The following is a 16,473-nucleotide window of genomic DNA, read 5'->3' on the forward strand; positions in this document are numbered from 1 at the left end:
CAGCAAGGGAAACCGTGCTCCTGCCGGCTCCCACGAGAACCTGTGCCTTGCTCTCCGGAACAGCCGTAAAATTGCAGGGAAAACAAAGGTGGTATTTTGCGATGGTGGGTGAGGGGTGGGGATTAGGTCATGCAGTGGAGGGGATCCGAGTCTGGCTGTTCTGCGAGCAGGGACTGCAAAATCCCGGCTCAGACATGCCGCGCACAATGCGAGCCGAGCGGTGAAGTTTCTGTCTCCAGCCCTCTCGCTGCCGTGTCTGTGCTTTCCAACGCTCCGGCTGCGATCAGGGCTTTGGATTCTTTCATGCAGTTTTATCTTCCCCTTCTCTCCCACCCTCCTTTTCCCCTTGTATCGGCAAGTTAGCAGCAGTTTGCTGTCATGTTGGAACTATTCTTGTCTAAGTTGTCCTCTCTTCTGAGTTCGGATCATCCTCAACACCCCCAGAATCTTTTCAATGAAAGAACGTCCTCCTCTGAATCCAAAATGGGCTCTCTCTTCCCTCCCTGTCTTCTGCCATTATCCTCACGCACCAGCTCTTCCTCTAGCTAGTGGTATTGCCAGCACCGTGGCCTAAGGCCAAGGGACTTAGACAAAGCAGTCCTTGCAGTTGCACATATCGCATTCAGAGTGATATGACTGCAAATGGCCCCCTCCTTTCTGGAGCTTAATTCTGATTTGGAGGAGATTGCTTCTCTATTGTGCCTAAATTAAATGCCCCCCAGCCAGGAGGATAAATCCTAGGTTTGCTTCCAAACCTGGGGCGAAGGACCCCCCTCATCCCCCCCACCGTCCTGCAGAGGAGAGGAAAACAGGAAATCTGTCCCTTTTGGCCTGAAATCAGCCCTGCAGAAGCCTCTCTGTATGAATGCTGAATATTTTGGTCTCGGCCGACGGAGGGCTCTGGGCAGCTGTGGATCTCACAGGGATTTTCCTCTGGGAGGTAATGCTGCTTCCCTGCAGTGCAGGGCTTCTGGTGCAGGAGTATTTGGGAAGGCAGTGTCGACTCAGCTCTTGGAGCTGTGTCCTTGCTGCAGAGCAAACTCCTCTCAAGTTGAGGCTGAGAGTAGCCACTCTGCAAAATGATACTTGAACTGCACATCAGTGAGATGAAGTGGTTGTGGTTGGTGGGTGCCTGGGCTCTGTTCTTGCATGGGAGCATGTTTTGGGAATCCAATCCTGGACTGAAGTCCAGAGGGAGAGGAGCTGTATGTGGGGGAGGAAATACGGGGAGGAAACCTCCGTGGGTTGTTGGCAGATCTGGGGATGACTGCGGGTGAGGAAAATGCAGCTGCTCCACAAGTGACTCAGGATGCTGGAAGCATCTGGGTGCTGACTCCTCTGCCTTACACCAGGCTGAGGGAAGGAGAATGTGTTGTCACAGCAGAATTCAGTGCCTGCTCCTCTTCCCCATTGCCCAGGTCAGTGCTGACACTTGGCCCCAGGTGGCCCCAGGTTGCAGTGTTTTGTCTGAATTTTGTCTGACCACCTCCCTGGAGGGCCTGTGCTCAGGGAATTTGGTTCCTGCATGTAGTACCCCAAGCTTTCAATTCCAAGTTGCCTGTGCTTGGGGACCCCCATTTAATCTCCTGCATAAGCACCTTCTCTGCCTGGGCTGTAAAAAGGTGCTCTATTAGGGAGCTGCAGTGGCTCTACCTTCCCAGCCCCACCTAACCCTGCAGTGTCCCAGGGGAACCTCTGTTACCTTTTCTAACAACCATGTTTTGATTTGTTTGTCTTCTCGTGCTTATCCTACTGATTCCTGGGAAGTACTGCTTCCTCCTCATCTGTCTTGTGTTTCATATTGTTTGACTATTTCTCCATAAGGGACCAGCTGCTGTGCTGAGGTGAAGTAGAGCATCTCCATTGACTTAAGCTGAACTAGACACTTACACCAGCTGTGAATGGGTCTGTAGTTTGTTTTTCACCATGTTTCCATGTGTTTTCTGGCTCATTGGATACTCACCAGCATTCCTATATTGTTTAGACTAAGCACAGGTCAGAGAAAATCTGTTGCAAGATACAGAAACAGCTTAGAATTTTCTTCTACCTTCATTCTCATTCTTGCAGAAATGTCAGGTTTTGAGGCAAAATCCTGTTCGTGTAACAAAGTTTAAAAACTGTCATCTGTAGTGTCTGGAAACACCAATTCCAGCTGACAATGACAAGGGAAGGAGCTGTGTCACATGAACAAACGGTGGCTGTACAACAAGTGCTGCTGTAGCTGAGGACCAAAGGGGCTCTCAGTGCACCTGCCACACCTCGCAGCAACCACAGGTTTCTTGTGAAAAGTGCAAATCCTCCCTGGGACTTGAAATGAAAACAATTTCCCTGTCTGAGGCTGTAGCTGGCAACTGGAGAGACCAGTTCCATTCAGTCCTGAGAAATGATACCAGCACACGAGGCTGGCCCTTATGTTCTCAGCACTGCAGTGCCGACTTGCTCGAGCACATGGCTTGCTTGTCGCCCTTTACAGAGACAGCTTCTGTTTGATATTGTTGACCATATTGAGAGGTTGTTTTTGGAGTGGGAGTACTGGAAAGAATACTCTTTGTAGGCAGAGCAGAGAGCAAAGTGTTTGTGCCTTAGCAGGGGGGATAATTTCTAGGAAATATGCTCCCCTCTCCAGTTCAGACTGAAATTTTCTGGATCCCTGACCTCTTGAAGTCCACATGAAGTTAAGTATGATGTAAAAGGAAGCTTGCTAAACATTCAGAATTAGCAATTTTCAAGTGGACTTGTTTGGACATTTAGAAAACAGGCATTTTTGGCATTGCCTACCTGAGTGTTTTGCTTGAGAGCAGTGATGTGGTTTTCACAGCCAGCGAATCTCCACATGGTCCCCACCCAGCACCTTGGTTTTGCTGCAGAGTGGATTGGCTTCACCCTAACTGGATTCCTTTTGGATAAAAGTGGTCTAGAAGCTCCATCCCTTGCCATGGGAACACAAGGATCCAAACCAAAGCTGGCACAGCTTTGAAGCATACCCCTCCTAGTCTGGGGGACCAGACCAAAATCTAACCTTAAGCCATACTCCCTCAGGCCAGCTACATGTGGTGTACACACCAAATGCTTTCATCTCTTGATCTGTTCCTTGTGGTGCCAAATAACTTGCTAGTGTAGGAATAGCTTAAGCAAGAGAAGAAGAATGGAGGGGAGTCAAGGGACTGGCTTTTGTTTTTCTGATAAAAAAAGAGACAGGAAGGTAGGAAGAGGAGACATAAACCATGACCGTTATCCACATGGAAAGATTAAATAGCATGAGAGTACTAGAGGAAAGGCCCAGAGTGTGACAGATCAAAAGAGCAAGGCCTCTGGCTGTTACGATAAAGAATGTCCTAGTTCTTGAGAACATATTTATGTGTCTGTGCACTGCATTTTTTTTAAAGGAAATAGTTTTATTCAAAGAAAGGTCTGTTCTTTTCACAAGGGTTGTTCAAAGGAGAAATAGTGGGTGAAAATACAATTTTTACAGCCACTGCTATAAGGAATGGTTTGTGCAAATGCAAACAGGGTCAATTTTTTAAATTTAAAAATTTATGGGAAGACTGGGGGAAACTGGGGCTCTGTTTGAGCTCTGGGTTGGCAACTGCTGTTAGAATTCAGTGTGTGGCTTGGCTGTGCAGTGGATCTGCTTGTGTAGACATGCATGGGGTGTCCCATGGATGGCAAGGAGTTCTTGTTGAACTCAAACCAAAGTGTGTAGAGGGCTAAGGAATAAAATATTCTTGTAGTCAGCCAAAACACTACAGCTGTGTTCAGCTCCTTGCTGCAGAAATAGCTGTGCTGGGTGAAGCTGTTATTACCTCTCCCCTGGTGCTCGAGGATGCCTCACGGTGAGTGTTGGCAAAGCAGCTTCAGGAGCATTTCTCAGGTGTTTTCTTGCGAAGTTTCCTAGTTTAAGACAGAATAATGAGTATTCTCTCAGTTAAAATGTTCCAGCCTCGTTGTCTGGTATCTCATATGGTCAGGACTCTGTGAGGAGGTCCTGCAGAGTGTGGCAGAAGCAGTAACCTCCAGCACTGGGCTCTGGAGAGGTGGTGACCATGAGCCACTGAAATGGCAACAGCCTTGATGTTTCAAGCAGCCTCAGCTTGAAGGGTCTGTGAAACAGAGGGAGAGCAGCTGGGATTCCACAGACTGCACCATGTACCTTGGATAAAGTCCAGGCTACAGGTATCTCTTCTTACATGCTCTTGTGTTCCTGAATAGGAAAGAGTCTGTGAAATGGCAGGAGTTTGCCTTTGTGGTTTCATAGAACCTTACAAAGTACAGGACAGTAGAGAAACACATATCCAGTGGGATTGGGAAACACATATGCAGTGGGACTGGGAAACACATATCCAGTGGGACTGGGAAACACATATCCAGTGGGACTGGGAAACACATATCCAGTGGGTTTGGGAAACACATATCCAGTGGGATTGGCCCTTGGCTTGTCTAATTCAGTCCTACACGAGTAACTCAGTGAGTCGTGTGACTGTTCCTAGTTTTCCTTTGCTGCCTGTGGAACAGGGGGGCAGCTGAGATGTGTAGATGTCTTGGCATCTGCCAAAGTGGATCAGGTGAGCGTACCCAAATGTTCCTGCTCCTGCTGCTTCCTTCATGGTGCTCAGTGAGTTATTTTTGCCTTCTTAGTTATTTTTCCAGCAAGCAGCAGTAATAAAATTAAGAATTAAAATTTGAAGCAGCAAATTGGTCATGATTATTCAGTCTTGGAGCTGAAGGGATCCCTACAAACCTCTCAGGAATTAATGAGAAGGTTCCTGGTCAGCAGGAGTTTAGGCAAACAAAGATTGGTTTAAGATCCTTTGTCTCTCAGGGTGTTAATTTGGGCTGAGAGAGACTGCTGGAAGGAAGAGACTTTGATACCAAAATCTCATTTCTGTTTGCTGTCCCCCCCCATAATTAATAAAGATTAATATTAATTAACAAGGAAATCACTATATTTTTGTGGGGAAAAATGCTTGTGGCGGTCTTCTGCTGGAATACAGAAATAAAAGACATTGTTTGCACTAGAATAAGTGGGGGTCTACAAGGTTTTGTGTGCATTTAATTGGGAAAGTAAAGGGAGGAAGGTTTGTATAGTAATTTAGGTTTTAAGCAACAGCAGGCACTAAGACAATTTGGGATGTGATACAGGGTGCCACTGAAATTCAGTACCAAGCACACTCCCTTTTCAATTCTGTCAGCTCTTAACTGTCTCCATTGTCATTTTAACGTTAGAGAGCAAGCCTCAATTTAGATCCCCCCTCCTTTTTTCTCTCTAGTGAATACCTAATCATCACACCGATTTTTGACTGGGTATTGACTGTGAGACTTCCTGGCCTAATTTCTAACTATAATAGCAATATCTGGTGGTTATTATTATTTTTTTTTAAAATCCAAGATACACAGGCTGTTCAGACATGCAGATGAATTTTGGGTTAATTGAGTAATAGTCAAAAAAGACCCAGTGCTTCTCCTTGAGATTAACACACAAAGTGATGGGTCAAAAAGCTCAAGGTTTGTTGCCCTGTGAGATACTAATACCCACCCCCCCCCAAATAATTTCATTTTCATGATAGCCTCATTTTAAATTGAGGTGAAACCAAGGATTTTTCTTTTTTCCCCCCCTCCAGCTGAGTTTGACTGGCACAACTTCTGACACGGATGTATGGAGGCTGGTACCGCGGCCAAGCCAAATCCTTTCCTTTGTTCTCCGGGCCTGCTGCTGCTGCTGATAAAGTGGTCGGCGCATGGCATTATGTCTTATTACATTTTTGATGCAGACTGCAAAGAAACGGGTAAACTCACCATGGTTACCACGCTCTGTCACTTGGCAGGGCCCGGCTCTCAGCGATGGCCTCTAGTGTCTGCGGCGCGGTTCTGCCGCACCCGCTCTGCCGCCTCCGCGCATCCCTGCCCGCTTTGTCCCTCCGTGCCACCGACCCACGGCTGGGGTTAAGCTCCCACGCTGTTTCCACGCCTGTGAAACTTTTCTTGGATGCAGATCCAACTCTCTGCTTTGTCCTGGCAGCTCACGTTTCTAGGAGTTTTTCTCTCCTATCTAGACGTGCCCTGCTGCGTTATCTCCGGCGGGCCAAGTGAGTGTCATTGCTTAAATTAACAGAATGTGAAACAATCGCTAAATTGTCTGTGCTGTGATATCATAGAATATGCTGAGTTGGAAGGGACCCATCAGAACCATCGTGTCCAACATTCAGGACACCCTGAGCCTCACTCCACGTGCCTGAGAGCATTTTCCAAATGTTTCCTGAACTCAGGCCTCGTGCTGTGACCACTTCTTTGGGGAGCCTGTTCCAATGCCCACCAGTTCCTGATATCCTTAACCAATATGTTGTCATCGAGCCATATGGGATCAATAAGTTGCTCTAAGTTTTGCATGGGCTGCAGCTCAGTTTTGCTCAGTGAGTAGAGCAGGATTCTTGAGCCTGGTCCTTGCCTTATTCACGTCCAGTTTGGAGCTCCCAGCTCTTGTATGTGGCTGCTTGCAACAAGAGTTCAGAGACAAGTCTTAGCAGGATGGGCCTTTTGTTTTATTGTACATGAGGAAAAATCACTTAAGCCTTTCTCTGCTTAATTGAGGTAATTAAACCTTCTTACCTTGCAGCACAAGGGGCTCGTTAATGTTTTGGAAGCATTTTGAAGTCCTTGGAAAAAAGATGGGGCTTGCTGTTGTGTCACGTTTAGTAATTGTGGAAATTCAGTCGTCTGGACTTGAAATACTGAGTTCCACACAGAGAAATCTTGCACTTGTGCGTGTATTTTGAGCTGATAATGTGAAGAACTAATTGAGAGAGTAGCTGACAACTGGGCTGTTCCTTCAGTGCCCTTACTCTATGGGTGTGTTGTTTTAGGGGGGGAGATTTACTCTGTGTAAGCAAAATTAGCTCCATGTGAAACCTCAGTGATTAAATTGCAGGTTGTAATGACATAAAATTTAGCAGCTTTGTTAAAGACAAAGAGAAACCTTGTTTTTTTTTTAAGGTGACCTAGCCCAATTTGCCTTTTTGGGATTTCACACCTGGTTAACTAGTAAAAGTTAAGAGCATTCTCTCTTCTCATGATGAATGACATCCTGTGATAACTCTGAAGTGGAAAGAGACTTCCCTTGTGGGGACAAGGAGTCTGCTCCACTATGTTCACCAGAGCTTTTTACAAAGTAACTGCTGGCCCTTTCTTTTTATAGAGAGGGGAAAATAGGAATGAAATAATTTGCAACTTTAAAACAAAGCTAGAGATTTACATAGTTCTGAGCCCCAGTGACTTTTAGCATCAGTTTAATTTAGATTTAAATGAAGGCTGGTAAATGAGATCTGTTCCTCATATGAAAGACAGTTGGGAATTTTCTGCAAAGGAGTTTGTAAGGGGGGAGATATTTCCAGACAGCAGGCAGTCTGTGTCTGTGCCTACAGGCAAAGACAGCAGCATCCATGGATGCAAGGGCACTTGAGCTGCAAGAGTGAAGAAGTTCAGTGGTGTGATGCTCCCTTGCTCCCAAGTGCATAACCAGCAGGTTTTTTAGCACAGTTGTGAAGTGGGCAGTATAATTAAGCTCCTTAAAAAAAAAAAAAAAATAAATCTAGCAGTTGTTTCTCAAACCTAAATTTTTACCATTGTGGGACAAGAGGGAGAAAGTGTTTTGATTGCTCATTTCTGGAGCAGTTTGTCATTACAATGACATTAGAGTCTGTTTCTGGAGCTCGTAACTGACTCAAAACTCATTAGATGTGAATATAATCTTTTATAACTTTAGAAAAAGTAACCATAACACAAAGTGATGTTATTTTCCCTTTGATCTGCTTATACAGCACAATTTGACTGGCTAAAAATGTTTGATATCACACAAAGAGGAATAATGGTAGCACTCCTCGCCTCCCATGTCACACAATGAGCAGCAGATCTGATGTACCTCAACTTGACTGTTCCCTAGGAATAGGAATAGTTTTGGCATTGGCTGAAAATAGTACTGAGGGTAACTTGCTTTGACCATGTGATGACACTTTGAGTTGCAAAATTACTTTCAGATAACTTGCACTGAAAAAGTAAAAATAGCACAGCACATTACACTCATCTGTGTGGAATGTATATATGCAAAAATAGGGCTCCTTAATACTTACAGTTTGTCTAGGCAGAACAACCTGTCATGCTGCACTCTGCTTCACTTTTAGGCAAACAATTTGCACTGATAATGCTGCAGGCTGTGGTGTTTCCAAGTGTTCATCAAGCACTAGAGAAGCATTAATTCAGCCATTCTCTTCCTAGCAGCGGTGCTCAGAAATGTCATTAGTGATCTTAGACAAAGGTGAGAGGTCACAGCTTTAGGAACAAGTGATTAAAATGTGTCCCAGTGTAACAGACTAATTAATCTTTAGATAATAACAGTTTTTGGTGTTTTTTTTTCCTTTTCTCTCTGCAGCTGGGAGTGTTCACTCTCCCTCCACAAGTATGGCAACATCGGCACAGTACAGACAGCTCATAAACGACTACGGCCCCCCATCTCTAGGCTATACACAAGGGATGCAGGTACAGCTCTGCTTATTTTCCTTTAATCAGATCACTGACCCTATGTTTGCATAGTAGCAGGGATTGTAGCCTGTAATCTGAGGTGTTCCTCCCTCCCACCAAGGTCTGAAATCAAACCCAAATGGCAGACTGCTTCCTCGCACATGTCTGGGGATCAAATTAGGCTAAGCTGAGTGCTGAGTGAGGTTGGTTCCTAATTAACTGCTAGTCCCATCCTGTCTGAGTCACAGAGAAATGTCTTGCATTATCTTCTGTAAGGGCACTTACATATTTTAAAGTTATATGTTAAAACCCCAATATTTCTGTACAGTTTTATCTGCTCTGTCTCCCTACCTGGCTAGCTTCTCCACAAAATATACACCAAAACATCAAAAAACCAGAAACAGGGTTAAATAAGCAGTTCCCAGTTTGCCAGTTTTGCAGGACTGTTTTAACTTCTGCTTCACCCAAAGTCCAAGGCTTGCAGCTTCATCCTCACAGTTGATTCCAATTTTTGAAGGGCATGTGCCAGTGTGTCCAACAGTAGCAGCAATTAAAAAAAAAACCAAAATCATGTTTATATAATAATCCTGATATTTTGTTCTTTTAGTAATTTACAGGGCTACAGATTTATTTCTAGTCTTCCATAAACTTCCACTTGCTGTTTCTTGTAATTGTTTTGTTTTTACAGTATTTGACTGAGATTAATCTACTTTCAACTACAGGGCACCAGCAGCAGTCAAGTACCACAGAGCAAATATGCAGAACTTCTAGCTATCATAGAAGAATTAGGAAAAGAGATTAGACCTACATATGCTGGGAGTAAAAGTGCGATGGAGAGGCTAAAAAGAGGTAACTTTTAAACTTATTTTTAAAAAGAATTGTTTCCCATCCACTTTGTGCACTACTTGTATACAGCTTAATGTCAACTGTTTCCTTTGGAAAGAAGAACTTGGGCTCCTCTTGAAGTTGGGAGCATTGACCAGCAGCTGAAACCTTGGGATGTTCTCTCTGAGCAGTAAACACCGACAAAATGTGTTTCATGTGCATACAGAGAGTTTCAGTTAATAATTCAAACCTTATTGTAGAACCTGGATACATTCTTTCAGGCTCCTGGTGATTTACTTGCCCTTTCAATTCCCTTTCATCTCCCCAAAATCCACAGCCAAGCATTGCTTGCATTTCATACACATCACCAAACTACTTGGTCCAAGAATCTTCAGTGAAGTGTGTTTTGCCTAAAGAAATACAACATTGTGGTAGTTCTCACTGAGGCTGGTGGAGAAAAGAGCTACAAAAAAGCCCTGAAAAGGTGTTGGGGGTTCAGGCTGAGATGTCAAACACAGACAGAACTCTGTGGAGAGAGGAGAGTGAGGCTGCTTAGGCTCTGTTAGGTCCTGTCAAGTGTATGTCATTAAAAGTCCACTAGTAAGGGACAGAGCAGCTTTTAGGGCTGTCTGATGAGTGTCTCCAGCTTTGCTTTGTCAGCTAAAAGAGGTAATAAACGCCCTTTCCTTGCAGTGTAAAAGAAACCCCTGCATGCCCCACTGCTGACATCAGCCTGACATTGTCCTCTGCAGGGGACGTGCAGGGATATTTCTGAAGGAGCAGTGGGACATTCCCCTGCTCCAGCTCCTGAAATGACCCTGAAAGGCCACAGACAACAGTTGTACTGACAGTTCTCTCCTTCTCTAGCATGACATGCTTACTTTTTCCTGCCTTCCTGTGGTCCTTGTGCTGAGATTGGCTCAGGCATTCAACCCAGAAAGGGAATGTTATTGTAACAGACTAACTTCAGCACCTTACAAATCCCCCTTACACTTACCCCAGACTACAAAGCTTTATTTAAGGCTCAACCATTATGGAAGAGTAATATATCTGCCATGACATGCAATAAAATGACTAGTAGCTGTTCTGGGAAAGGATGCAATAAAGTCTGCTGATGAGTGGTAAGTGGAATCTGGCCCAGCTAAAATCAATGTTGCTGGAGTCTCTCTTTATTGCATTGCCTGAGTCAGAATTAATAGATCATGAATGGCAACAGGCTAATGGGGACAGCTTGAGAGAGACCAAGAGAGATGCAGACATTGTCTGGACTGGATGGTTTAGTTCAGTGAGCAAAAAAGTTGCTTTGCTGCCTCTTGCAACAACGTAGGTTTGAGATACAATGCTGCCACTGTGACTTGCCAGTGTTACACAAAATCCTAAATAAATACTTTTTGCTGCCATCTTTTGGTCACAGAGGTGCCTCTCTTTCCATTTTGGGAGCCTGATGGCTGAAGGAGCATGTGCAAGTGTGAGAGCAGAAGTGATTGAGGGTAACATGTGACTGCTGCCTCCATGGCCATGGAGGTTATCCCTGAATAAAGTCCCTGTCCCAGCTCCGCCCGCTCCTGTGCACAGAGACTACTGACCTCTAAAACTGGCCAAATTCCCAGTATTCTACATTATTCAGAGTAGTTCTGCTGCATGAACTGGGCATCCTGCCACCAGATCCAGGTCTAACAAACTGCTTTGAGCTCATGTTTCTGCATCCCACAGCTGCAGCTCTCCTGGTCCGTGGCAGTTTAACCCTCTGCACTCATCACTCTTGCACTCAAGTCCTCCCAGGTCAGTAGGTGCTGCTGTGATCTGGGCTAGCAGCCTTCTAGAAACAGAAGCCATTATCTCTAGAGATTAACCCCCATCTCTTGCCTTGCTGCCCTTTCTCCACCTTGTTAAGGAGCATGATGGAGCAGAGAAATCACCTTCTGTCTTGCCTAGTCAGCAAAATATAAACCTTTGTTGTAGAAAAATCTGTCTGTCTCTCATTTCAACATCTATCTCAAGCTCTGTTCTTTTCAGCAGCTCTGTAAGCATGAATTCTACATTTAGTTCCAGGAATATGAACCAAGGTCCAGATTGCTGGAACTCAAGGCAACAGGACTTGTAGTGGAAAATTCCACATTATCAGATGAGAGTAGACAGGGCAGCACCTAAAGTGGTGATGATTTACACTGGGAGCTGAGCCAGTGTTAGGAGGTAACTTTCTGTACACACCATTAAAAAAAAAATAATCTCTTGTTTTCATATGAGAGACACAAGTTGTCTCTGAAAAGTATTATGATGGTTTGGATTTTGATGTACCCACCCAGAGGAGAACTATCCCAAGGCATTAAGAGCTTGCTAAAATGACTCCCCAAATAACTTTGTAATTTGTTTCACTCCACTAGCAAAATAACCCACTGGTAGGTAAGATTTTTTTTTCCCCCTCTTAAATCTTTGATTTTAAGGAGGCCCACACTGCACATTAAGATCTACCTGCCACTGGAGACTTACAAATCTTACTGTGTTCTAATTCCTGCTTTAGTCCCTTTTCAATTTATAATGCAAGTTTGGGAAAGCAGAGTTGTTTAGTGGCAACTGATGTTTGGGAAGCGAGGGCTGTCCCCCTTTGCTGAGGCCTTCTGTGGTAGCCTTGGCAACTGGGGACAGAAATACATAAACCTTTCTGTGGACTGTCACTGCAAGTGTGGCCTGAATGGGACGATTTAAAACACTTCCAATTCTTTTGCAGGCATTATCCATGCTAGAGGATTAGTTCGGGAATGCCTGGCCGAGACGGAACGAAATGCAAGATCTTAGCCCACTGCTTCAGCTGCAAGGTTTTCCATCTCTCCATGAAGAAAATGTAACACTTATTCTTTTTGACTCTTGAAACATTCAAACTCCTTTATTTTGAATGTTTTACCGTTCTTGTTTTGCCCTTGCAAAAATGTACAGTTAAGAATGAAAAAAAAGAACAAACAAGGATTTTTCAACTTACTGAGGGTTTGCATTTTCTAAAGATGTTAAAACTCCCTAAAATGTTTCTAAAACATGGAAACTGATGTGCATGCAGAGGAATGCTCTTTCTCTTCCAGGCTATATTTCAGTTCTTTTCTTATCCAGCCACAGCCTCATTCTGTTTTTTTTTCCTTTGACTATGTTCACCTATCCCCAAAATGTCAATCTTTCAAAGTTTGACATAAGCTCTAAGGATTTTTTTTAATAAATGCAGAATAGCATGCTGTACCTAGTAGTCTGCTAAGTCACAATTTGTCATACAGCATAGACCCTGCTTAGAAATAACCTCCCCCTTCTCTTATTTTTCCTTTTTTTTGTTCATTTTGCATAAACATTTGCATGACTGTTAGTGCTTTGAAGTCCACTTAAAGTGCATGAGCTATATGGAAAATAGGGAAACCTATTAAATAATAACAAGGTCCCAGAAAGCTAATTTCTACATTAAGGCTGGAGATTTCAGTTTAAAGTTTGCAAAAAAGAAAAAAAGAAAAAAAAAAGAAAAAGGAACATTCTGGATAAATTACTAAAACTGTTATTTGCATCTTTGTATGTATTTATTACTTGACGTAATAAAGCTTATTTTCATTAACAGTTTGTATTAAAACTATGTACAGTCACTTTAATCACACTCCAGGAGCAAGAACTGTCAACAGATAAAAGTTTAGGAAAGGACAAGGGAAGGGGACTGCAGATTGCTGGAGCACTCCATCCATGGCACAGGGTACAGCTGGACAAGGAGGTGAAGTTCTAGAAGTCTCTGTTGCCTTCAAAATCCATACTCTGGCTTTGGGTCTTTGTTGAAGGCCAAAACATGGTGGCAACTGGTGAGGGTGCTGTCCAAAAATGAAAGAGAAGTTCTGGTTAAGCTGCTGGAGTTGTTAACAGGATAAAACCAGGAAAGATGTACTTGAGGAGTGGCTTTGGAGTAAAGGTGATAAAGGAAAAGCAGCTGCATTTCTTCCTGTAAAATGGGAAACTGTCAAAATGAGTGAAGGTACCAACATGGCTGAGCTGAACTGAGGCGCAGCATAAACATAATAAACAACTCTAATTAATTAATTCACAGCTTGGATGAACTGGACTCTGTTGCCTTGGGAGGCAGCTTCCAACACAAGTCATTTTTTATCTGTAATGTCTCAATTTTACCCCTGAACTGGAGGGCCCTCCCTGTGCCCCAGTGCTCAGCACCACTCCAGGTAAGGTCTGGAAAGCTGCTGGTTAAACTTTATTCAGAGCTGAGTAGGACAGAGCTTTTGTTCAGCTGACAGATCTGAACCAGTGACTGGTGCCTCTTCCATCAGCAGCTCAGTTCACACCATCACAACCAGCATCCAAACCTGGGCACAGTTTGTGGAGAATTTGTGTCACTCAGGCACTCACTATGCCTCAGTAAGGATGGGAACTGAGAACTTTTTAGTGCTGTTCTCACATGCTGGAGCTCCCATGAAGCAGCCCAAGGTGTCACCAGCAGAGAAGGAAATATATTGATTTTTTTTTGGTCTGTGCTAACAATGGTGGAAAGCTTATAGCTCCTCTTTAACAAGGATTCTTTTATCTCCTGAACTTGGCAGCAAAACTGATTGCTAAATGTGATTAATGAGATGATGGCAGGGAGAAGCAGGAGTACATGAGTGCTTTTATCTCCTCAGCTTTACAGGAACAGCAGGTCAGCACCGGGGTTTCAGCTGTGCTTATGAAGCCCTGCACCATTTGTTAGTTGGAAAACTCTTTGGGTCTAATGACAAACAATTCTCTTACCCTGCTAGGGCAAGTCAGTATTTCACGTGTTTATTCCTTATCCAATTGCTGCATCTCTTTGAAAAGCTTTTTCCTTTCTAGGTTTTCCTTTGCTCTTCTTTTTTTCTCCTGCTTTTGCTTCTCTACTGCTTTCTTCTCCTTAAAAACATCACTGTCTTCACCTTTGTAGAAAAGGTCAACTTTTTCCTGAAGGATTTCTCTGGCAATCTTTCGGTTCTTCTCCACTGATCTTGTCTGATGACACTGAAGAAATACAAAGGACATTTTTACTGCAACTTGAACCTGTTTATTCTTTAGCTTTCCCTTTCAGTCTATACATTTCTACCATTGCAGTAAAGGAAGTCCCCTCCTCCCCAAGCCAAGAGCATCCTCCCACCAATAACAGCTGCAACTTTTAAATCCAGATGATATATTTTAATAATTATTTGCTACTGTAACTCATCAGAGTGGCTTTTGCATTAATCTTTAATGCTTCCCATCTTACCTTGGAAAGCTGCTTGAGTTTAACTTAACTGTGTCTTCCCCTTGTGACAGGAAGCAAAGATTAATTTCAAGGTATTAATCCACAAGAAGTAGGTAAGAGAAATGCTTAAAAAAGGATCTGCAGAGTGAGTGTGATCAACTTGCTACGGAAGAGATTCTAACTTATGTGAGGGATGGGAATGTGACAGCTGCCACCAAACAGCAGCTACAATGAAGATTCACTTAATTGGAAACTACAAAATTGTAACTGGGTGGCAAAGCCAGGAAAAGCAGCTCTAACCCCAAGTTTATTTATCTGCTGACAGCCAAGACTGCTTCTTGATTCTTTACAATATATAAATATATATATATATAAAACTTCTCCTCTATGCCACCTGCACTGTGATTATGCTTTATTCTGAAAGGAGACTTAGAAGTCCTGATGCAATTTGTGACTCAATAAAATAAAACACAATTACCTTCACTACAATCCCAGATGGAATATGCTTCAGGACAACACAGTTGTTTGTCTTATTTGTGGCTTGACCTCCTGGACCATCACCTCTTACAAACTGTTCTTCTAATTCTGCCTCACTTAGTTCAAGGAGATTCAAAGAGTTCCTTTTTCTTGCTGCCTGAAGCAAGGGAAGGCTGGGCAGAGAGAGCTGCTGCTTCCTCAAAATCCACCGTGTCCATGATGGTGTTTGCACCCCTCTCAGCAAGAATGCAAAATGAAATAAACTTGGAACATTCATACAGAAACGAGGACACGGCTTCTCTGGAATGAAACCTGGAATGGAATGGGAGAGTGGAGTTTACCGTGAGAATCCTTGTTTTAAAGTGAGTTACTTCAGCTGCACATACTGAACAGTATTTCAACTTTATCTGAACTGGTTTCAGAGGCATTTGCCTTGAAATATTTGCCAAGCTGAATAGAATTTTGGTTCTCAATGTGATTATGTTTCTTAAATATTTTGAAAGGGATCTAGAAAACAGAAAATAAAAGAATACTCCTAACAACACCTGGAAAATCCTAAACATGTAAAAAGAAAAACCCAAAACAACAGAGGAAAAGAGGTTATTTCAGTTTTACAGTCTGTAAAGTCTGTACAGTCTCACTGGGAAGCTGATTTTTCCCAGGTCAGGGTATTAACAAAGGCACAAAGGTATGCCTGGAAGTGTGCATTTTCCTCATGGATAATGAGGAATGCCAGCTCCTGCTCCTGTCAAGTGTCAGTCTTCAGCAAGGCATTAGGTAAGCAATTAAAACAGTACATGCTGTTATGCTTGAAATACTTTATTTAACTCAGAATACTTCAATGTGTGAAGAAGTGCCACTTGAAAATAAACAAAATTTTAATACAACTGTTGAAATAAATAAATAAATAAAACTTTCATTGGCAGCCGCTACATTAGTTCGTAACGTTTTAAAATTAAGAATACATGCAGAAAACAGAGCAGCACTTCTGGCTAGTTACAAACGAGCCTTTATTTAACAGGTTTCATACAGCTCTACCCACTTACAGAAGCCCGTTTTGAAAACAGGACTGAAAACTCTTGATAAGGTTAAAAAATCACGATCCCACTCAATCTGTTCCTGCTGTTCGCTACAGCTCTAATTTACTCAGTGTCCCTCAGCACTGCGCCCCGCCGCGGTCCCCCCTGGGCTGGCGGCAGCACTGCGGGCTGGGGTCAGGCTCGGAGCGCGGCTCCCGGCGGGCAGAGAGGAACGGGGGAAACCGAGAACGGAAACCGAGAACCGAACCCGGACCCCGGCCCGACCCCTCCGGTCCCGCCCGGCCCCCTCCGGTCCCGCTCACCTCCGCCGGCCCTCCCGCACCGCGCATGCGCACCCCGCGGGGAGGGCGGTGCTGCCGAGCTGATTGGCACGCGGATCAGCCAATCGCTGCGCGAGGCGAGGCG

The 16,473-nt window shown here is 43.8% G+C and overlaps 2 protein-coding genes across 4 annotated transcripts; one reads left to right on the plus strand and one right to left on the minus strand.

Moving 5' to 3' along the window:
* On the plus strand, positions 1 to 12,921 carry CDK2AP1 (cyclin dependent kinase 2 associated protein 1). Of its 2 annotated transcripts, none has more exons than XM_015644120.2 (4): positions 1 to 88; positions 8,420 to 8,526; positions 9,231 to 9,357; positions 12,062 to 12,921. In XM_015644120.2, the coding sequence occupies exons 2-4, from the start codon at positions 8,449 to 8,451 to the stop codon at positions 12,127 to 12,129; spliced, it is 273 nt and encodes a 90-aa protein (XP_015499606.1). In that variant the 5' UTR covers positions 1 to 88; positions 8,420 to 8,448; the 3' UTR covers positions 12,130 to 12,921. The 2 variants fall into 2 exon arrangements, with proteins under 2 accessions (XP_015499606.1, XP_015499604.2); XM_015644118.3 differs by lacking the exon at positions 1 to 88 and adding an exon at positions 918 to 940.
* C15H12orf65 (chromosome 15 C12orf65 homolog) lies at positions 12,861 to 16,463 on the minus strand. Of its 2 annotated transcripts, none has more exons than XM_015644116.3 (4): positions 16,371 to 16,463; positions 15,030 to 15,340; positions 14,089 to 14,331; positions 12,861 to 13,163 (listed from the first exon to the last, which is right to left on the minus strand). In XM_015644116.3, the coding sequence occupies exons 2-3, from the start codon at positions 15,303 to 15,305 to the stop codon at positions 14,119 to 14,121; spliced, it is 489 nt and encodes a 162-aa protein (XP_015499602.1). In that variant the 5' UTR covers positions 15,306 to 15,340; positions 16,371 to 16,463; the 3' UTR covers positions 12,861 to 13,163; positions 14,089 to 14,118. The 2 variants fall into 2 exon arrangements, with proteins under 2 accessions (XP_015499602.1, XP_015499603.1); XM_015644117.3 differs by lacking the exon at positions 16,371 to 16,463 and adding an exon at positions 16,075 to 16,298.
* Positions 16,464 to 16,473: the final 10 nt, after the last annotated feature.

The sequence above is a fragment of the Parus major genome, chromosome 15 (assembly GCF_001522545.3).
Source record: "Parus major isolate Abel chromosome 15, Parus_major1.1, whole genome shotgun sequence".
Taxonomy (NCBI): Eukaryota; Metazoa; Chordata; class Aves; order Passeriformes; family Paridae; genus Parus; species Parus major.

Coding starts and splice junctions, on each gene's coding strand:
- CDK2AP1 (XM_015644120.2), top strand. CDS start 8,449: ATGGCAACATCGGCACAGTACAGACAGCTCATAAACGACTACGGCCCC. Junction 8,527..9,230: donor GCTATACACAAGGGATGCAG/GTACAGCTCTGC, acceptor TTTCAACTACAG/GGCACCAGCAGCAGTCAAGT. Junction 9,358..12,061: donor GATGGAGAGGCTAAAAAGAG/GTAACTTTTAAA, acceptor ATTCTTTTGCAG/GCATTATCCATGCTAGAGGA.
- C15H12orf65 (XM_015644116.3), bottom strand. CDS start 15,305: ATGAATGTTCCAAGTTTATTTCATTTTGCATTCTTGCTGAGAGGGGTG. Junction 14,332..15,029: donor CATCTGGGATTGTAGTGAAG/GTAATTGTGTTT, acceptor GTATTTCTTCAG/TGTCATCAGACAAGATCAGT.